This window comes from Catharus ustulatus, chromosome 10, assembly GCF_009819885.2.
Source record: "Catharus ustulatus isolate bCatUst1 chromosome 10, bCatUst1.pri.v2, whole genome shotgun sequence".
In the NCBI taxonomy this organism is placed as follows: domain Eukaryota; kingdom Metazoa; phylum Chordata; class Aves; order Passeriformes; family Turdidae; genus Catharus; species Catharus ustulatus.
The window spans coordinates 2,773,353-2,796,742 of NC_046230.1; the positions used below are offsets into that span (position 1 = coordinate 2,773,353).

Genomic DNA, 23,390 nt, shown 5'->3' on the forward strand with positions numbered 1-23,390 from the left:
ACACTGTTCTCCAGCACAGAATGTTTTCTGGAAGGATGTCACCCAAGACAGTAGGAAAGAAAACACAATAAGCAACACAAGTCAATCTTTATTGAAAACTGAAGTATTAATACATAACAATTCTTGTTACAATAAACGTGCTTTTAAGAATTTAAACTTGAGCTCATCTACTCATTGAATTGCATAAAAAATAAAAAAAGTATGAATTTTCACAATTGAACTGGCTCAGAATGGAATCTCCACTCTTTGTGTTGATGCGATAGTTCAATGCAGGAGTGAGTGATGCCTTAAAACTTATTCTGGAAGACAACATTGACCTAAACTTAAAAAAAAAGTACCAATACAACTGTTCCTAAGACAGTTTTAAAAAAAGTCATAAAAAGGAAACCTGTGTCTATTTCATAACAAACATGGAGAACTATTACTGGGGCCTCTTGTACTTCCATTGCATGCACTCACTTTTTTAGATCTTAAGACAGGAGGGCAGCCAATAATAGCATTACAATTAAAAAAACCCACTAACAAATCCCTTCTACTTAAAACAAGTCTGTACAGCAGCCAGCTAAAAAAGCTTTCCCAGTTTGCCTGCTAAGTGCCCAAAAGTCACAACCAGTTTAGAAAAGTCATGTTCATTTCCTTGATGTTGAAACTTCAGGGCCCATAAATTGTCTAGATTCAGATATCACAAATGGACCCTTACTATGTGTGAAATTCAGATGTTTCAGTGTTATATGCAATGTGCACCAGAAAAGGTTTCTTGTCCCCACTGTTCCTCTTTCCTGTCTGGTGCCTATAGGACACCTTGCCTGCCCTCAGCACCCTGGGCAGAGGCTCCAGACCGCCCAGAGCCCTCTGAGCAGATGGGAACCAGCTCAGCTCTGGGCCAGCCCTGACAAACTGCCCAACCCTGCTGCAGGTGCTCCTGCCCTGTGGCATTCCACATGTGAGGGACTCTGTAGGAAGCCTAGAGCTGACACAACACAGGATTAGAAACAGACACTTGTTAATGAGAAGCATGTGAGTGAGCTGAAATCACCAAGTCCTTTACAGCCTTCCCAAAGCCTGGCTCCCAGGGCTGAGGAAGCTGCCTGGGCTGACAGAGCTGGGGCAGGCTGGGGCTGTTTCCTAAGGAACACTGCACAAACACAGCCCAGGCTCTGTCCCATGCCTGGAGCTCCAGCTGAAGCATCACTATTGCTCACATTCCTAAGATGGGAGGTTTCACACACACAGGAGTTACAGCTCCTGGTAGGAGTTTAGCCCCAGAGTTAGGTGGTGGTGTCAGACTGATGTGCTTTCCTGTTTGAGCAAAATCCAAATGAACAGTTTGGAACACTGCTGAAGCCCTGGGGAATGGTTCCAAGCCAATGTCCCTGCCCAGCTACCCGAGGAGCAGAGAAGGCAGAACCCCCCATGGAGAGCAGCCAGTGCTGAGCACCCTGGTGGACAGCTCTGGACCATCAGCTCTCCTGCCAACACCCAGACACCGTGGTACTGATGGGTGGTGGTTACTTTTTTCAGTGGATGGAGCAATACAAGGAAGAACTTCAACTAAAATAAAGGACTTTTTTCACCTACTGCTGCATCTAAGCATTTAACTTGCATAGTACACTCAAAAAGAAGCTTTCTTGAGCAGCATTCCTGCATGTCTCCTAGAAACTCCTAACAGGAGAAGGTTACAACAAGCATAAGCAACATCTGGTAGTAGGTTGTCTCTTTTCCTTCCTATGTGTTTAGTTAACCACCACCACACTGACTAGGGCTATGTGGTTTTGGTGCCAATTATCAGCCATTTTTCTTTCGCTGCTGCTACATTTAAAAGACATTTTCATCAGCTGTTACTGACATAGGGAATACCTTGGTTTTTAAAAAATACTTTATCTAGACGCAACACCTGAAATTTGAATTAAAAAAAAAATTCTTGGACTTCTTTGTTATTGCTGCAACAGTTATTTTCAGATCCAGGTTTATAGTAGTACTTCTTTTTTTTAAATCACATAAAGCTGCCATAAAAGTTTTCTTTTTTTCAAGAGAAGCTTGATCTGAAATGTCTCTACTGCACTAGCTCTTTTCATTTGCTGAGGAGCTTCAGTGCAAACACATACTGTGTTTTTATTTATAAAGGAATTCTAAATAGGGAATGTTATATAAAAAGCAGGAGAGAATGTTTCATAAGACCCTCACTGTGTAAACGCCTATTTAATGATGTACAGTTTCCCCCACTGCAGTTTTATATCCATGCTTTCTACTATTTGCAACAAAATACCATTAAGATAGTTATATATACACATATTCCCCCCATCCCCCTGCACTGTGCTTTTGGTTACTTTTCAGAACAACTCCTGGAGACAAGCTCCAGCCTCCCAGTAGGATCAGAATTGCTCAGGACTGGAAGGTGCAGTACCTTTGAAAAAGGTACAGTTTCGCCCTCCTGGATGAATCCCATAATGCAACTTAGGAAAAAAAGTGCTCAAGTAAGTGAGACTGCCTAAGTGTTATGGAATACTACATGGAGACCAATTCCAAGATGACATTTAGGAATCTGAAGTTAGAGCAAATATATAGGAAGTTATATTAATTCCTTAACTATTTCTCTATTGCAGCATTCATGGAAGTTCTCTCCTATGACTTCAGTTCATGGTGATGAGACAGGAGACAGCAAAACTTCCAGCCTGGCCCTCCCAGCTCCTCCCCACCACAGCACTGCTCCAGCCCTCAGCTGCTGCTCAGAGCCATGCTCAGGAGGAGTGCCCTGCCTTGGTGCTCACTGTGCTCTGCCACACCTGACTGACCACAGCTGCAAATCTAACACACAAATGGAATTGTTACACACACTGAACAAAGCAGTACAGATTCAACTAAGTTTGTCTTAGATAATTTTCTGCTCCATATAAAAACATATGGAAATCCCTAAGCTGCAGTTAAGTGCTCATGAGTAAGGTTGAAAGTACTTATTCCAACAACATAGTTATGTTCAAGGCATTAGAAATAAGGGGGCCATCCACTGACAGTGATTCATGCAAAATAAACCTAAACTTTATTTAAAAAAAAAAAAGGGTACAAAATACAGAGAGTGCTTACTGTAAAAAATAAAGTTACTGAAGGCTCTAACCACCAACGGGGTATGAAGGTACACAAGCCTCTCACCAGGGCAGAGTACTGGGATGGCAGCACTAAATCAGCACTGATGCTACCCCAAATCAGCTGCCAAACCTGTACAGGAGCAGAACACCCCAAAACAAAGCATAACTAAGATACACAACTTCAAAAAATTTAATTCTGAATGGAAGTTAACCTACGAGAACAAGACAGCCTGATATACCTCTGTGGAAATGCTTAAAAGGGAACAACATTTTAGATCCATTTACTGCATAATTTATTGCAGGCAGAATGTATAAAAAAAATTGCATCTTTCTGGAATTGTAAATCAAGCAGGTTTAAGAAGAACCTCGGTTTTAATGTGCAATATTCAAATTTAAAAATTTAAAATCTCCCCCGTAACAATTTTGGTATACAAATGGGTTCCAAGGCTAGCCCTTTATCCCCACAGCATTTGCTTTGAGGTACTTTAAAAATTGAAGTTGCAAGAAAGAATATCACAAATGACTCATTGCAATGAAATGCTAATCTGCAGTCGAGTCTTATTTTACGTGCTTCCAAGTGCAATTTAGGAAGTCAAAAAAAGAAAACACTAAGAAAACACATCAAAAGGCTGTAACCAACAAATGGCTCCTACTTCAATTACAAATATTTTCATGAAAAAAAAACCAAAATGGAACTGCTATTTAAACCCTCTATATTCTGGCAGCCCTACTACAGAGTATCCATAGTCCATACTGCAAGTAGATAATAAGGAAATTGTGTTAAAATGATTTGTTCCCCTTTAACACACTCATCAGGCACACAAGCTTTCCTCAAAATAACATGCAGCTGAACTCTGTTGCAGAAAGCCCTTGCACTTCTTAAGTTTCTGGAAAGCAAGCTGGATCAACTGCACATACATTTTCAACTGACTACAACATTCTTTAGGAAAAACAGCACAAATTTGCTCAACTGAGAACTAAAAGGAAGTGTTTTTCTATCAGTCTGTGTGGCAGTCTCACTTTGACACATCTTGCATTATCTGAAAGATAGTACTGGATAGAAATCTCCCCAGGACATGCAATTCATTCTGCAGGTGATATCACCTCCTACTATTCCTAAGAGCCAGTTTTGCCTCAAGGAATTTTGCCTTATTTACTGGCACACACAGCATTACCTCTGTCATTTCATTCTGATCCTTAAGGACATCTGTATAACACTGATTCCATACAACTCAAATGAAAAGGTATGAAGTAAACTAATGGTGTGCGGGATGTCTACAGCTTGTCTGACTCATTTTCCAGTCACTCCAATTTATTAGCTGAATTTGAAAAGAACACATCACTTAAAAATATGCCCCTTTTAAACTGGCAACTCCATCAACCTGAAACAGGCTGAAGCACTCATCTAATGTATGTTATGGTATTCTAGAAAGAAACTCACTTTCATGATTCTACCTTGTCAGACCCTGCATACATTACAACAGTGCATTAGTGATACAAGTTGTAAAATACTTTTCGGTTCCTTTGGATTTGCATATGATGGTTTTTGCATCAGTCACTGCAGGTAGATTGAGCAAGCTTTGTTTTTTGTGTTTTAACATGCATTCAACTAGATATGGATCAGAATAAATTTATACTCCCTTTTTATCATTATAATTAGCTAAAAAATTGCAAGACAGTCCACAAAACAGGATTTGCTTTAAGACTAACTGCTGGAGTTCCAAGATGTAAGATATGCAGCACTGGAAAATCTTCAGTGATCAGGAATTAGTAGTGTTTAGCCAAGTGTTGAAAGCATTCAGAAGGAAAGTCCTGGTTGGAGGCATGAGGGCTTCAGCACCAACTTTTAAACCTCAATTTCTTGATTGCATATCTCCCATCTTTAAACCTACATTAAGAGGGGGAAAAGAGGGGGAAATACTCTCAATTAGGTGAAATACTATTAGAGTGTGGCAGAACACACTAACATTGCATGTACCACATACACCAACAATGCCAAGTGTTAAAGTTACCCTAGCACTTCTCCTGACACTTTCTGGGGTAAGAACTCACTACATGGACTTGCTCTTGTCATGCCCAGTCCAGCTTTCTATCAGCACCACCACTGATTTTAACGTAGAAGATGAAACATTAAGGTACTTTGTGTTAAATTTAATTACCAGCAGTCATGAGTTTATTCCCAGCATAATTTTCACTTGTTATATTCATGTAATGTGAGACTCTTGGCTGAAATACTTAATGAGAAACATTTCAGATCTGCAGACAGCAGTGCAGCATCACAGCAAAATGAGAAATGGTTGCTACACTACTAACTCAAAGGGAACGGTCACCTGCAATCTCAAAACTCTGTACTTCTAACTGCTGAAACAGAAATCTAGAGAAAGTTAAAACAAATTTAACCTTGACCATGAACTAAATGGACTAAAAGTGAAAATTTCAAGTTCAGTTGGTCTGACCAGTCTGACCAGAAATAATGATAGGTCATTACTTCAAAATAAACTGTTTTCAACTTATGCTAAAAATAACCAAACAAATCAGAAATGAAGTGGGTATCACAAAAACATTAGTACTTGTGTCAGTTTGACACAGATTACACCCCCAAAATCCATCCCACTTTATAGCAGATTTCAAAATGAAACTCCTTTTCTCGAAACCCACGATCTAAATTTTGGTTCAGACTAAAAGTGCTTTTTCCATGCTGACTGCACGAAGTATGAACTGATACTTACCTGAAACAGAGTGAATATATGAAATTATCTCAAGATTATCTGTTTCAGCAGCTTGTGAGGAATATTCACCCTCTGAGCAAGGCAAAACACCTTGCCTACATATTTAGCCAATCACAGATAATTTGACTACAAAGTCAAATGCATTCATTCAGGAATCACAGTACTACTGAATTCAACAATTACCAATGATTCCAAAATACTGAATATATTTAATTCCAGATGTATTTTAATAAGGCCAACTCAAGGCTTATTCCTTCATATTTGACAATCACGCATCATGAAAATGATTCCTGACTTGTGAACACACAGACCACTCAAGAAACCCCAGCTGGAATTTTTACTACTCCTGCTCAATTAGAACACTGTAGAAGCACCCCCCATTGTTTACCATCTGCAAAATGTCCCCTGAGATGCTGTTTGTAAGAAAGATGAACTTACACTGACTGCCAGGATGATCACCACTGCGGGGGCACATAACTATAGGTTGGTGTTCCCGGAGCCCGATACGTGGGCATAGTAACTGGATGAGGGGCTACTGGAGTTGGGGAATGAGTTGTCAACAAAGTACCTGGAATGAAGAGAACAGTTTTTCAGTAAGCAAAAATTCTAGTAGAGAGACAAAAAATAAAATAAAAGAAAAAAATGGAGGGGGGAGAAAAAGCCAATTTATTTTAAAGACAATTACAACTTGTTCATCTCCAAAATGACCTTTTGTATCCTTTTGCACTCCAGTCCCAGTCTTCTTCAAAACTTTATGCTCATTTTAGCCCAGTGGATGTTTAGATCAATGCATACAAAGATATTCATTACTCAAAAATAGCTCTAGCAGAAACCCTGCAACATAAGCAACTCTCTCACAGTAGGCTTTATGTGCCATGAAGAATATCTGATGGTAGAGATAACTTGACTGATAAATTAGAATAAATTAGTTCTTGTTTGCATTATTACAGATAGGCTTTTCCCCCACAAATGAAGCTTCATTAGCTCAGTTTGTGACACCTAATTCCTCTAGTTTTGAGGTTTCTCAAATTAAATTATAAGTTTGAGAGGCTAGAAACCAGAATCTCAAAACAAACTTATGGCTCCTGTTTCTTAGATTTTTAATTCATGTCCCCTAAGTGAATGTGGATTTTCCTTTTTGGGTTAACACCCAGTGAGTAACAAAGCATGACACCCCCTCAAGTAAACACTCACAGATGAGACTGAATTATTGGTTAAACACAGCTCTCTCCAGAACACTACCACCAGAAGACTGTGGCAACAGGGAGGAGACATCCCCAACCATTTCCCATGACACTGAGGACCTGCAGGTAACCAGCACAGGGTAGTACAAACACATGAAGTGCTGTATCTCAAGACAAGGAAGGTCTGGTAAGAGGGGTGAGCCCAGAACACCACAATTTCCTCAGCTCTGAGAGGCTGCTGCTTTCAACTAGCATAGAGAAATACATTGGGAAGAGCAAGTCACACTCTGGACCCTGTTATGAGGAGAAACAATGGGTGCAAGAGTGATACTCTACACAGACATGAAGAAAAACTGCTGTCCCACAATACTAACTCTGAAAAGAGGATGTGGTACCTCCATCCTTATCAAGGCACTGCTGAACAAGAACATACCCTGACTGAGCTGGACTCACTCAGAACACACAGGACCTGCCCAAGTCCTTCTGAACTGACATTTGTGTGATTCTGTCAAGAGCCCCTGTGGCAGCACATTTTGTATCATGGCTGTGCTCCCCTGGGCTCACAGGAGAGCTCCACAGATACAAACCCCTGCTGGGAGTGCACCCACCTGCTGACATTGCCATGGTGGTCCCAGCCACCATGCCCATGGTGACCCCGTTCCCTCGGGGCGGCGGGATCGGAGCAGGGTACATGGTTGCTGGCATTCCATTGGGCTGCACGACTGTGGTGTGGTGGATTACGTGGGGTGGTGCTGCATACAAAGGCTGTGTGTAGTAAGTGCCTTGCTGTTGGAGAAAAAACAGTGAAGTAATTACAGTGTATCTGCTGGGGAAGAGAAATGATAGCTTCTTTCACAAATGTATCATAAAATTAAAGTATTATTTTAAATGTAATGAATTTACAGAGGAGAAACTGAAACATTTATTGTAACTATCACAATTGTGTTTCACTCACATTTTAACATTTTATCCCTTTTTAAGGCATTTAGGATACCATGTGAAGTAGAGACCTTTGTAGATACAGATTATACTGATTGACAATAAGGGCTCATTTGCTATTCATTCCCTTCCTTTTGATCCTTTCCATATATTAATCCATGACAGAACTTCTCATTCTTTCACAACTCTTTATTCAGTTGCTTTTAGTAAAAAAATCCCATGTTTTTGGCAAATCCAAGTACACTAAGCAGACTGAATAATACTTGTTACGTGCTTATTAATCCACTTCAGTTACTGCTTACATGCTGGGTGAGTTCCCCCTACACAAGGAACGCCAACTTTTCCCTAAAATATCATATTTACTAAAGTGCCCTAATTCTATCCTTTGCAATAGTTTTCAACAGCATCCCTAGTATGAGACTTGGTAAATCTCTGAAATTACAACAGAAATTTCATAACAAATTATGACAATTTTTACAAATCAAAAATCAGGATATTGGTAGTTATAGGATCCAGCATGTTTTGATAACTGCTGAATTTAGTATCTCTTCAAAGAGTGAACACATTCCCAGTAAGTGCTGACTAACTGTCATGCACGAGAGGATGTAAAATTGCACACACACTAAATCATTGTGTTAAGAATTCTTACTGCAGGCAGTTAAAAATTCTCTCCGTGCACAAAGACGCGAACGTGATGAAAAGTTAAGAGTTCACAGAGATATCAGAGGGACCACAGAGATGCCCACAGAGGCATTTTGGGACTGTACCCACATACCTGTGCATATGGGTTCTGCTGGGGGTAGGCACTTCGGACTGGGTACACAGCAGTCTGGTAGGGGTTGGGTGACGACGAGTACGGCGGCACTGCCCCACTGGTGGGTGAACAGGACACTTTGTATGGGGTGCCTGGCGTGTAACCTGCAACCAAAGCAAACCTGCATTCAAACACCCAGCAGCACACTGCTTCCCAAAGCCAGCTGCAACCATTTGCTTACTTCCCAACTCCCTAAGCTTCATGTGAGTACTTGGTAAATTAGTCCCAGGATCCAAGCACAAGGTGTGTCATTCACCTAATACTGCAAACAGTCTGGAAATAGTATTTGAGTATGTAACTAAGCATGAAAAAGTGACTGTACAATTGCACATTAAGCACCAAGATTTGGCAGATTAGGCAGCACCTGTACATAGGAGGACTTGGCACATGTGTCAGTCAATTCTCCACACACCCCAAATCACACCAGGAAAACACAGTAGCAGTCAAGTACCTGCTGCAGGAGATGATACAGCACAAGAGTAAGAATTTCAAAAGCCAGAATCATCTAAAGACCTCATGACAGATTTTCAGAGAACAGAGACAAAATCTGCAACCTCGACTTCAACTGATCTTTATTTCTATTTGTTTTCTGGCATTTTCTGAACTGGCTAAAATAAACATGAAAGGATGTACCTTTAAAACCCAAAACTGCTAAGTTAAGTGCAACTGCAAATTTGATTTGGAAGGCACTTTGAGATCTTAAATCTTCTTTTTGAGTATTATATATGTAGACATCATTAAACATCACTTAAGAATTGTTTTTGTACCACAGGAAGACTTTTGATGCCATCAGAAAGTGGTTGGCATTCCTATTACAAGATTCCCAAAACCAGCCTACCTCTGTAAATGTTTGGAACTGTTGAATTTTTACAGGGATAAGTGGAACTGCTGGTTTAGACTCTGCCCAAAGACAGCTTTCAGATTTTTCATAATTTCTCCAGCCCTCATCAGACAAGGTCTCAGGGTCAGAACATGGGCTTGAAGGGGCACGGAGGAGACTGTTTTATATATATATGTACATATATATATTTACAATGTTTCTGTGTGTTACACTCTCAAGATTATTCTGTGGCCAGAGTGGGAATGTGAACACCTCAGCAGCAGCATCCAACAGCAGTAACATTCAGGGCAGCTGACAACAGGCATGATCTAGTCTGGAGAAAGCATCAAGGCCCTTGCCTGTGCTGCTGTGAACACATCTTAGATCTCATGCAGGTCAACCACACTGGGAGACAAAACATCCACAGGTACAATTTGTAACTAGCTGGAATTCAATAAATTAGTATCAGGGCAGTGTGAGAAAGAACAAGTACTTGGTAATTACAGAAAAAATGAGACTATCAGAGTAAAGATTAGGTTGATTTTAAAAGCTGCCTGGAATGGGCTGACTTCAATATGGAGAACAGATCTGAAGTTGCAGAGCAGAGAGAACACTGGCATTTGTGCTGTCAAAAATCAGTCTGTGCAAACATTCATTCTTCTTGAAGTCTGGGCTTCTTTGTAACTTCATGACACCCTTCAAACTAAACGTTGGTTAGCTAACAAAGAAATAGGTTTACTGTTTTTTAATATAATCTTTACCTTTAAAAAAGCTGCACCACAGCACTTACTCTGAACTCTTGCTTTTAGAGATCCTAAGTATTTCACAGATCCTGCATGCTGAGGAAGTAACTTCTATTGGTATGGAGAGCTATTTGTGGTGAAAACCCCAGCTACAAAATGCTGAACATGAAGAATCACTACAACCATGTCCTCAGTGAAGCCCACTTTCATTCTAAAAACCCACTGATGCAGCTGCACAGGCAATTGCTCTTTCATTCTTGCAAAGTGGTAAATCTGCACAAGAGGTATTCTGCCATCCCAATTATTTTTTCTCCCTAATATGGAGCAAAGACCTTAACAGTAAATGACAAGGTAAGTCAAAAGCACTGTAATTTAAGACAGTTACCTGTAAAAAAATACTCTTTTGTAACAGCAGTGGCACAGCACATTCAAATACTGCTGTGTAATATGAATTTACAAAAGCTTTGATTCTACAAACAAGCTGTTACATCAGAAAGGCTAAAAAAGATACAAAAAAATCCCAGCTGTTAGGACAAAGTACTCCAAGTGGTTATCTGCCTGAATTAGAGGTCTGTACATTTTGAACTTTTGTTCACAGCTTGAAGAGCAGCTAAAAATTAAAGCTATTCTTAGTTCTGAAATAAAAGCTTACTTCCTATTCAACAGCAAAAAAGACTAACAGTACTAGTTTTTAAAAAATTAATGACATTCAATGACAGTATAGGACTTTAATGCATCTTTATTGCTTTTTCTTAGAAGTGAAGAGGTTCTTTCCTTGACTTTGCTCTATATCATGAGATATATTCCAAGATTAATCAATGCAAACTAATATTACAACATGATTAAGTCTAACAGGTCAAGAATCTATGCCAGAATTCCCATGATTTGTTAAATTGATTCCATGCAGCTTGGCCTCAGCTTCCTGCAGCAGGATTTGCAAACTACAACCTGTTCTAAGACTGGAGTCACCTTTCAGTTGTAGGATCAAAGCCTACAGCTGCAGGATACATGCAGGGCAGCACAGGAGGCACTGACACTGAAGGGAAATAAAGCTGAGGATAAAAACCCACCTGGGGCTCTGCCACCCCAGGAAAGAATTCTACCCTGATGGGAACTGCTCTCCCTTGAACATGGCTCTCAGGGTAAGTTTTGAAGCAACCCAGTGCAGATGTAAGCTGGCACCCCCAGACAGGATACTGGCACAGTGGCAATACCCAGCCATGGGATCGATTTTTAGTTTTAGTTTCTGGAACTTCTAACATTAATTTGTTTCCTTACTTTAAATTCAAGGCCAAAGACAAGACAAAGTGTGAGTGTGCACTCACTCTGCCTCTAAGCAGCAAACTGAGCAGTGACAGAGGTTGTACCAACCAGCATCCCACACACTTTTAACAGGTTCTGCAGGCAAACATTTTGGATGAGCCTTTTGCCTCAGTGATTGCTGCCACACCCTGAAGAGTCTCCTGGTAGTTAATGAAGTCCCACCCATTACAAACACTAAGCCTCCACAGCATAAGTTTCCCAGTTTCAAGCAGCATCCCTTCCTACTGCCACAAATTGCACAAGGACACTCAGAGACAACTAGCTTATCTGTCACATGTATCTCTGGAAAACTGGCATAATACATGGAAGTGAAAGAGTTCTGAGGATGCCCAGCTCTACATTAACAAAGCAATGTAAGGAATTCCTTCCTACACAAAATAACTATAGGGAGAACACTGTTCTATCAGGTGCATGCTCCTGCTTTAAATGGAAATTAAACACCACTAGTATCTGTTTTGTTTCAAGGATTAGCACATTAAAGTCACATTCTACTAGTGAAAGCAGAGCTACACAAAAAAACTTTGAGTGCCTTTTTTTCCATGTCTGTGTTTCCACCTCCCTTTTCCTAGGCTCATCCCATTTCCTTCCCTAAATGACACACATGTAAGTGCAGTAACCTAAGTCCTTGCTCTGCATCCACAATGGTTAATCAGTTTTACCCAGCAACCAGGCCTTCCAGACCACCAGCTTGTGCAAGACTACCCTAAGAGAAGCCAGCAAGCTGAACTTGAAAAGATACAATTTAAGAAAGGGATGAAAAAGATTAATTTTGAGGATAACAGACAGAAAATAACAGTAATCTGGAAATGACCAAAAGGATGCAAAGCAAGCAGAACCATGAAGGAAGCAGTGAGAGGAAATGCAATGCAAACCTCAAGGATCATCCAGAAATACAGAAAAAACAGCTAAAAACCTCAGCTGTTCCCTTCTTGGAAAGGGCCCACAGTACAACTTAAGATTATAATATTTTCAATTTATCAGATTCCTTATGAGTCATGTTCAAGGTAATGTAAAACTTATACACAGTAAAAGTGCTATTGTGAGCCCCTAGAGCTTTTTGTCATTCTTGCTTCTAACCACCTGGAGAGGTGAGGCTCCTGCTGGGACATCCCAGGTGCACATACCTGTTTGGAAGGTAGGATTGGCTCCAGGATACATGTTGGGGGAATAGGCAGGAGCAGCCGCTGCATAGCCCATTGGGAAGCCAGCTACAAGAAAGAACACACCACAGTTATTTTCTAGACTGACTTTACTCTCAAAGTTCTCATTGCTTTAACTGAGGCAAGCAAACAGCCTTCAATCACACCTCCTCAAATAAAACACTGCAATCCTCTTCTCCCAAGGCCCCTGGAGATGAATGCTAAGTGAAGAGAACAGCAATGGTTTCACAAGTCCATTCTCTCTTACACCCCCCTTCCAGCCATCTCCATTGGCCAAGGAACTCTTAAGACAGCTGGAAAACAAAGTTTTGTGTAGCTGTCCTGCACTCCTCCCCCTGGTGTGATGTACCAATGATGCCTTAGGATTTTAGCTTTTCTATTTTTCATACATTTGTAGTCCTGCAATTCTTTAGTGTATAACTCTAAACTCCATACAGTGTGAGCTGCTGCTTTCCCATTTTGGTCAGACACAACAATTCCTCTCCAGGCCTCGGAATCAAGGACACCTCAGTGCCTCAGGCCCTGAGAAATGGAAACAAAAGTGAGAGAGCAAACTTGGGGTAAATGACTTCATTACCTGAAGCTGTAATTAGAAGATTAACCCCCAATGTGCAAATGGACCAAACTTATGAAAGTGTGAAAACCTGTGACCCATTGTCCATTTTGGGCGTAGTCCCTAAGAAGGCTTGGTCTGCCAAAAAGGTACTTGAAGGCCCTTCATTAAATATATCTGCTTTTTATTCCCTTAACTTGGTGTGGCCTCTGTTTTTAGGTAGCCCTGAAAAGGCATCACATACAGTAGTCGAGTGGACTTTTTCACAGAAAAAAAAAATCCCTAGTAGTTAGAATGACTCTGACTCTCCAGATCAGAGGTATCTCAAGTAGAAAGTACAAAGCAGCAGCAGTCCAAACTGCTTGCTGAATTTGACACATATTTGCTACTACACTCAGTATCAAACGAGCTCCCCAGTTTCAGACACACGCTGTGACAACAGTAACGAGTGATTCACAGAGGTACTGCCAAAATGACAGTGAAACACTTCACACCAGAGAACGCTGTGATATACTCCAGGGTAAGGCACAACACAGCACTAGCAAAAGCTTGTTACCTGCAAGACACAAAGCTTGCTCAGTTTAAGTGAAATTTCTGAATTAATCATAGCTATTAGTTTTCCCACGGACCCATTTACATTATTCAAACCTGTAAAACCAAGTAATGTCAGTATTCAAGAAAACAGTTACTACCACACTCTGCTCTCTACATATAAACATTTCAGCTCCTTCAGATAAAAGACAATTAATATTTGCACACCCACTCTCAGAGCTTGGCTTTAAACTGCTGTTCAAATTTGAAGGGTTTTTATTTCACTATGCATCCCAGAGTCCTCAGCAATTACTCCCAACAATAAGAATCACTTAGCTCAGGACTATATATGCTAACCAGTTTTGTAAAGCACTCTGTAAACATATCAAGTGACATACACTTGGCACTACTATTAGTGGTCAGCATGGAGAAGACTAAGAAAAGCCTTAGGCTTAAAAATCAAAGTTAAAAATAACATATCCAAGTTGTAACAACTTTTCAGAGTGCAAATAGCTCCTCAGTTTTCAAACTCACAAGCTGCTGGTAGAAAGCTTTAGTACAGCTTTACCTTACTCAAACACACGACACATCTGCAACAGTGAGTGAGGGAAACGTTTTCAGTCCTTTCTCTTCACAGCTTTAGCTGCACTGTGGAGCACTCTGAGCTACTCAAGAAGCAGGTCCTTTGTGGAAAATGTAACTACAACAAGCAGTTTTAGCTTCTCCAAGGAACTTCCATCCATATGAGAACATTTGAATATTGATTTCTTACTGTTGTAAAACTATCCTAAAGCCTAAAATAGGTGTAGTATAATATAAACAGTTATTAAATATGCAACAGCTTTAGAAACATACTGCCTTTCAATAACGCATTCCACCTACTGCTGTGTTCCTCACTTTCTATTACCATGCAACCCATGTAAATGCAATGATTCTGAGTGGAGAATCTGCAGCTTTTACATTAGGAGAAGCAAAGAAAGGGGACTTAGTCATGCAACATTTTTTTAAAAAAATCCTAAAATGCGAGTCTACTTTTCGTTTTAGACAATGTGCTCTGTATTTATCCCACAATCTTAAAGCCTGGAGCAGGCAGCTCAGCAAACTATCTAATGGTGTAACACATTACTGACTAAGCTGAATGTTAGGGTCACAGCTGTGTGAACTGACCAATCACCTGCTGCAATGGAGAATTTTAAGGGACCACTTAGTTTAGTATAGACAAGAGCCTCAATGCAATATGTAGATGCTTATAAGTACAAATAAAACCCTGGTTAATATAAATCTGAGTTTAGAAAATAAATAGAGCTAAAGATATGACATTGTATTTAAATAATCCATAATAATCTTTATCTAAAGCAAAATAAAGGCTGGAAAAAGCTATTATAAATACAGAAATAACTGTACCATACATTATATTAATTAGTAAGCCTCTGCTACTTGCCTGATAATAAGATTACAACAGCCTTTATAACTCAGAGTAAAACCATCCTGCAGGACTTATGGTTACAGTGTCAGCTTTACAATTTATTATTGCTCAGTCACTGAACAGACTTAAAAACATTTTGACACATTTTGTGTTTCCCTTATAAATACCCTAGAAAGCAAGGAAGGTACATTAGTTTGAGGAAAAGTAAAAAATAAAACTGAAATGCTTTTGAGACCATCGACCATCAAGCCAATAAACAGAACTCATTTATTTCAAAGGAGAAACAGAAGAGTGGAACAGGAAAATGGGAATTCTAATACATTACCCAAGGTGAAAAACAGATTTAAGAATGGTAAATAGCAATAGGCAAATATAGTACAGTTACCAAGAATATAAACAGTAGCAGCACAGAATAATTTCTGCCTCCCAACACAGACACCAACTAAATGACAAAACAGCCTCCCTGTAAAAACAAAAGAAGTTTAACTTCTTATGAAACAGAAAGCTGAGCAGAAAAGACCCTGGAGCCTCTCCCAGGATGGAAACTCCCTTCTGTCAGAGATAACAGAAATAAAAAGACAGCATCAAGACATGCTGCTTGAAATGTCCCCCAGAGGCACAGGTTTCTCTTCAGCCTTCCTGGAAACTTCTGTCCAAACTTTCTCATCCAACTTTTACACTACAGAGACACCAGAAATGAAGTCTCCTTGCACATACATATTGGGGAGGCAGGGGGTGGACCTCATGAGAAACTTTAAGTCAAGAGAAGAAGATAAAACAAGAAATTAAATATATTTCTGTTTCAAAACAATTTTTTGCCATTTTCTTGGTCCCACCTTTGATGCCATGCTTTGGGCAGTCAGAGAACAGACAGCATGAACAAGAATTAGAGGATAGAAAGGTTAACAGTGCCAGTCAACCAGCAGCAGAAATAGACTGCCTCCTCTTCTTGCAGGGCGGAATTATTAGAACTCCTAAAATAAGCTGCATTGGAAGAGATACTGAAGTTAGAAATATAAAGAAGAAATAACATCACTCTTGAAATGTCACTTTTTAAATTTAAAAGTAACCTCATCCCTACTCCAAAACAGATTTACACAAAGGCATTAATGAGTAACTATTTCTTCTTGACCATAAGCAAAGAGCAGGGTAATGAAAACTCGTCAGAAAACAGAGTTGCTTACCTGGATAACCAATTCCTTTGGCATTTGCATAGGGAACCCCAGAAGATCCAGGGCTATACACAGGATTCATGATTTCAGTGACTGAGTAAGAAATGAAGAAAAAGAAAATCAGTACTTAGTTAAGTATAGGGAAAGCTTAAAATCTCAACAACATGGAACTGGAAACTGAGGAAATACATCGGAAGAAAATGCAACAAAGGACAAAGCAGCAATACCACTACCTCTCAATATTAAAGCTGAAGCTACAGGCAGGAAAGGATCACTGCAGGAAGAAGTTTCAAAGCATCCCAACCCTCAATCAGCCAGAGAATGTCTCAGGAATGAAACAGTCCCTGTTGCAGAGCAAGCTTTCGCTCCCCCACGGTGTGCAGATCCAAACCCACTGCAGGGATTCTCCTGTGTTGGACTCCTCTCCTCGTGCCATCTGTCAGTCACTCAGCATCTCTCCACCATTTATCAATCACTCAGCATCTCTCTGCCATCTATCAACCTTGCTTTCTTCCCATTTCTCTCCTGAAGCCTCTAGCCAAGGGATGCAAACGCTTACGGTCTATTCACGAGCCTGGCATTCCAGTCCTTTACCAGCATAAAACAATCAAATATCCAACTGCCACAGAAGCAACTGGCAAAAGACTCTGCATTCAGCCAGCCAGCCCACATCACTTTCTTTGTTTACTTCCTGCCAAGTTTTTCAGAGTCTATGACAAGCCCACAGTCGTGTCCAGTCTTTTCTGACTGATGGGTTCACACAAAAAACAAGCTCCTACAGCCAGCATCACCCACAGGAATAAAACCAAATCTCTTTTTAAAAAGAACCTTGTATGCAAACACCAAGGAAAAGAAAATTGCATTGAAGATGCTTCTCAAGTGCCTCATACAGGAATACTGTTCACAACTACCATTCCAGTATTTTAGAAAAAAATCCACAAATCTCAGAATCTTCAATCATCTGATTTTCTGCACATAGATACATATATATACATATATGTATAGCTATATACATACATAGATACATATATATACAGATTGACACTTCACAGGGGAGGTTTATGCTGGATATTTGAAACAGATTCTCTTCCCAGAGGGTTACTGAGCACTGAACAGGCTCCCCAGGGCAGGGCTCATAGCACCAGGCCTGACACAGCTCAGGGAATGACAGGACAATGCTCTCAGGACATGGTGGAATTCAGGGTGCTGTGCACGGCCAGGAGCTGGACTGATTATCCTGTCCCTTCCAACTCAGGACATTCTGTGATTCTTTCTGCAAGTACCCAAGACAGAAAGGTACCCTGTGAAACCAGACTTTAATAACTGCTAACAGTGACACCTGAAATTCCTCTTCTCCATCTGGAGACGCTGTCTTACTGAAATCAACTGGGTGTTAAGCAGTTTAACACAGTTCAATGAAATTTTGTAAATAAAGTTTGTGAAACAAGGAAGTTTAATTACACATGCACGACCTTAGTTACAGAATATGTTTCAGCAGGAACCCATGTGGAGTTTATCAGTATAACTGCACTGATAAACCTATGGTAAGTTATTATAAAGCATAACAGTTTGCTTTTTACAGGAACAGTAAAGCCAGCTCTGTGCCAAGAGAATTAGCAGCACCTAGTACACAACAGATATAAAACTTGTGAATAATTAGGAATCAGGAAGTGCTGTTAGAGTTCATAATCAGGTTTCACAAAACACTCCAAGTCAATACAAGAGAATGACAAGATTCAGCAGTTTCTTGGGCTTCCTCCCCTCACTTTCCAATAACACTAACTTACACAGAATTGTCTTTTTCATTCAGATTCACACATGGTTACACATCAGGAAAGTAGAATCCACTGAGTTACAGACCAAACAAGCTGCCATTTACATCACTCAGTATGCATAAAGTCCCCCAGAGCAGCATGTCTGAATCACCTGACCCACATCATTGAAACAAAACTCTTTGAAAACATTCTACAGCAAGCTACACAGGTATAAAGTGCTAGATTCCACTGAAGCCCTGTGGAGTTTTAGCAGCATTAACTCTGTACCATAATCAACAGGTGCATTTTGCTGGACCAGCACCTTCTTTTAGCAAGGCTGCTGTTTTCTCCCATATTCAGTGTATACTTCTCTCTGAAGTACCACTCTCATTTACTTGAAAACTTTCAGTCTGTTCCCTTCATAGCTCCCTGCACTTTCTTCTCTTGTGCATTTCTGCTCCTCTTTCAATGTTGGTTTTGTCACATTTTGTCTCTAAATTGGCAAAACCCTTAGGGTTCAAGCTTCACTTTGGTTTCAGCATTTCCCAGTTAGAGTTAAAGTCTTAAGAAGATGGATAAACCTTTCTGTTTCTCCCACACCCTCATATCCTACAAATGTGCTGCTCCTCCTTACAGTCCCTACAGCAATCAGGAGCAAAGACTCTGGAACCTTCTCCCCATTCTGAAAGGCAGTGAACAGAAAGAGAACTGTCAGGTGGAAAATCAGCAAGGGCCTTCTGTGAATATTTAGGCAAAATACACCAAAAAAATCCCAACTTATTAGAAATATCAGTAGACAATGACTGTAGAACAACACATGGACATACACTATGGAAGATGACTTCAAGAGAAGCCATACAAAAATGAAGAGACAGAGAAAATGGATAGAAAATGTCAGACAACACAGACTTGATCTCAAAGGAAGTACAGAGAGAGACAGAGGAACTCAAGCAAGGGGAAAAAAACCCCTATGACACTGTTCAAGCTGTTCACTTCCACTTCAAATGACTCCATGTTTCCAACTCCACACGTACACACACACACTAATTCAACTTTGGTGGGACAGGGATGCACTTTCACCATTCCTGCTTTCACCACTGACAGACAAGGCAGAGCCACCAGCCTACACAAAGTGCTCAGTCTGTAATGCAGACAAAACGCCAGACCACTTCTAATTAAAAATAATTATTTTCAGGTCTTCTCTGAAGGACCCAACATGTGTAAGTATAATTATGTAGTATTACCCAGTGGTTGCAATCATCCCACTCTTACCATAATTTTACTTGGAAGGGCATCTGTTATACTGAGATGTGGAACCTTGCAGTCCACTTCCCTGGAATGCTCCAAGTCCACATCAAACACTAGGCAGGACTGCTATAAAGGGAACCTAAAGAAACCATGTCTTTCAACTGCTTTGTTGGCATTCCCTCCAAAGCATTCTCATGTTAATGGATATGCAAATAAGTGTCTACAGTGCATCATCTGTATATAAATTGCACAGAGCTAACTGTATATGAATTACTCTTTCAGCTGAAATGAAGGCAATCATACTTATTAAAGATGCTCTGATTAAAGACTGCACAAGGATGCTGGGAAGTGCAAACCCTCACCTTTCCCTCTTGCCAAAGTCAGGCAATCAGACTCAGTTTTCATTAGGGCAGTTAGATCTCATCTTGGTACAGATACCAGGACAATCATGCTCCTCTTAAATCCAGGTTTTGGGAAGCTGAGCACAAAGGTCAACCACTGCTAATGCTGCAGCTCTAGCACTCCCAGTTGGATCTGTTTTGCACACAGCTCTTCCTGCCACACTCAGAACAAGCATGTTTCTAGGAAACTCTGCTTTTTAAAACTGTTTCACAGAGATGAATGTAAAAACCCACAGATCAATGCAAACACTGAGACAAACTGCACGTTCCTTTGCAACACATGTATCTTCATACCCCTGGTTTCCAGTTGTGCAGAAACACTACTAGAGTAAGATCTACTGAATGCCACTTAGTGCTCTTTTTATGACAAGAGCTGGGGAAGAATCTCCAAATATCTTGGCTAAAGTACACTGCTGTGTCCAGTAACACTCTCCTTCTTGGATCTGAAGCAAACTCACACACACTATGCTATTGTAGTGTTTAACATTAATCCACTCTGGAACACTTTCAGACAGCCATTTGCCATGAAATTGTACAAATGACCCAGTTCCCACTTACTAAGTTACTTACCATCTTAATAATGTTCTACATTTTACCCATTTGACTTCCAGTCAATGCATAATACAAGTAAAACATGTAAGTGCCTGGTAGCTTGTAATGGAAAAGTAATTTCCACTGCAAAGTAACAAAGAAAACAGTTCATGACACTTCAGCTCTTCAAATAACTGACAATTAAAGTCTCAGTTACACTGTTCCCTTAAAACTTCAGCCACCAAATAGGCCATTTGATGCAAACCCCAGGCCAAATAACAGACACTTTTCTCACAATCAGTTAAAAAAAGAGGGCTCATATTATACAAGACAAGGCATCCCATGCTGTACTGGTACTGGCAGGTAGTACTTTAATTTCTTCCATTCATTCAAAGACCTCAGAAAAGGTCCCTGAGTTTTCCCAGGAAGGAGGAAAAGCCTGCTGAGGCGAGGGCAGGGGTTTATGGTAGGCCAGGAGTGCAGGCAGCTGGAATCAGTGCTCACACAGAACTGCCATGCAGCTGGCAAGCAATCCCTGCACTGTGACCCCTCACCAGGCTAGAGCAGAAAAGCTGGCTGCCAGCATTCTGGGCTCTGCTGGAGGATTTCTGGATAAAGGATTGCTAGTTTTCAGTCTATCAGCTTGAGACAACTGAGACACATCCACAAATCACCAAGACCAGCTCCAGTGCAAGGAAGGAGCAGGACTGGACAGTGACAGAACAGACTGAGGCTGCAGAAACACAGCCTAGAAAAGGACAGTTAATAACTTTGAGCAAAGTTCACAAGGTAAAATACAAAGCTGGAACTCTCATTCCCATGCAAGTCCTCTTCCCCTGCTGGAGTTACAAGATGTGAATAAGACACCTCCAAGCACTCTACATTTTGTGTGCATGCATTCTTTTTTCCTAAGGCTAAAAAAGGAATGGAGCAGTTTAGGCTTTTTAATCGTTTCTCGTGAACACAATTCTCACCTGCAAGCCTGATCTACCAAGGGTTTGTTAGGGGGGGTTTTTCTATGTAAAATACACATACATTAACACTAGTTGTACTCAGTGTCAGTAAGGACAGAGACAACAATGATTAGATGTGAAAGACTCAACAGTTTCATATGTCAGTCACAAAAGAAATCCTACACAAAAACCATAATACTAAGCTCCTGCTTGTGACCCAACTTTATTTGTACATTGTGGCATCACTTTAAGTCTTCAAAATATCAGAACATGACCAAAACCTCCTTTTCTTCAATAAACCTCTTCTAACATTAAAACAACAACAAACATTAAACAAACTGCACAGGATCTCTCAGTCTACAGTTTCTGTTGTTGCTATGGAACAAGGGGATAGAAGTTGCCAATCCCAGCATCTCCTGTACAACTTTGGATTTGTATGTATTCTCATCTCAAACAAGTCCTCAAATCACCAAGTCCTTACTGTAAGAATCACAGAAGCCTGTCTATTGCCAGATTTAGTTAATCAATTATGAGAAACAGAGAAAAAACTCAAATGGGAAGAACTACAACTTCACCACATGAAGGAATTGTATTTAGAACTTCTTAGCTAAGCCCCAGAGCTCTGCTTCTTCCTAAAATCCCATAAAGCATTTTCCTGTGAAATTAATTTTCAATGTTTCCCCTATTACTCTCTGAAGTAACACGAAACTATCACAAACATCAACGAACGCAGAATTCCCCAAAGCCTCCTAAGCCCTCCTCCTTTTCAGCCTCAGAGTTAGTGTGCAATTACCCCCCAAAGGCGCAGGGAAAGGGCTCGTTCTACCAGCCTGGAAGTTCTACGACACTGACAATTCCACATCTTGCAGCAAAATCCCATCACAGCAGCCAGAGAGCCTGGTCACAGCAGGTAACACGCACACCGCGATTCAACATCCAGGAACAAATCAAGTCAGCCCTTCTGCCCCTGAGAGCTGGGTGCCTGCCCTCGGCGAATCCTTGACTTTTTACCTTCCTCACAGCACTGATTTCACCATTTGGCTGGGGTTTCTATGGCTCCAAAGGATGCATAAAAGCACCGCAAGCCCCGTTCGTACCTTTTTCCTTTCTGCCTCACCAGACAGCACCGAGGACCACGGTTCGATGGCTGCCCGCAGCTCACAAAGGTGTGGGGCAGAGCGCACCCGGGGCCCCTCAGCGCTCCCACACGCAGCTGCAGCCGCCGATGCCGTGCACGGGGGACCGCAGCCGGCCGGAGCCCTCATGACGACACCCGCAATTCTCACCAAGTTCCCCGGTACCCGGACGATGCTGCGCTGCCATCAGGAGCGGCACCGCCGTGCCCCGAGCGCGCCCCGCTCGGCGCGGGAGGCCGAGGCCCTGCGCAGGTACCTGTTACGGCCGGACCCCGCGGCCCCAGCAAGTTCCCCTCCGCCGGCCGGGCCGCAACGCCGCGGGGCCGGGCCCACGGCCGCACCTGTCCCGGGATGGCGCAGCGCGGCGGGTGCGGATGGTGGCGGGCCCGGCGTCCCTCCCCGCGTCCCCCCGCGGCCCCGGGCGCGCCGGCGGGCCCGGTCCGCACTCACCGTGAGCGGCGGCGCTGCGTGCGGGCGGCGCGGCGGGCGCTGGCTGCGGCCGTGCGTGCGGGTGCCCGCGCCTGCGTGCGTGGGTGGGTGGGTGGGTGGGTGGGTGCGTGCGCGGCCCCGCGGGCACCGGACGGGACGGGACGGGAGGGGGCGGCCGCTCCGCACCGGCCGCACCGCACAACTGCGCACCGACCGCCCTGACGTCACTTCCGGCCGGCCGGGAGGGGAGCTGGTCACGTGTGCGGAAGGCCCGAAGCACGTGACCCGCGGCCCGGCGGCCATGGCGGGCGGGGTCAGCCCGGGCCGGCCCCCTCAGCGCCGGGAGCGGCGGCGGGCTAGGGAAGGGTTTGCCGCAGTTAATGTGCCCCCTCTGATAAAGACAAATATTGCGCTGAAAAGTAAATAGATCAGCGGAGTGGTTTAACTGCACGTTTCAGTGT

At 41.9% G+C, this 23,390-nt stretch overlaps 1 protein-coding gene across 1 annotated transcript; it reads right to left on the reverse strand.

Annotated features, from left to right (window-relative positions):
* Positions 1-68: 68 nt before the first annotated feature.
* On the reverse strand, positions 69-23,016 carry FAM168B (family with sequence similarity 168 member B). The gene is made up of 7 exons (XM_033068555.1): positions 22,951-23,016; positions 16,490-16,570; positions 12,760-12,843; positions 8,711-8,853; positions 7,605-7,782; positions 6,251-6,380; positions 69-4,971 (listed from the first exon to the last, which is right to left on the reverse strand). The coding sequence occupies exons 2-6, from the start codon at positions 16,557-16,559 to the stop codon at positions 6,268-6,270; spliced, it is 588 nt and encodes a 195-aa protein (XP_032924446.1). The 5' UTR covers positions 16,560-16,570; positions 22,951-23,016; the 3' UTR covers positions 69-4,971; positions 6,251-6,267.
* Between the last annotated feature and the right edge of the window lie 374 nt (positions 23,017-23,390).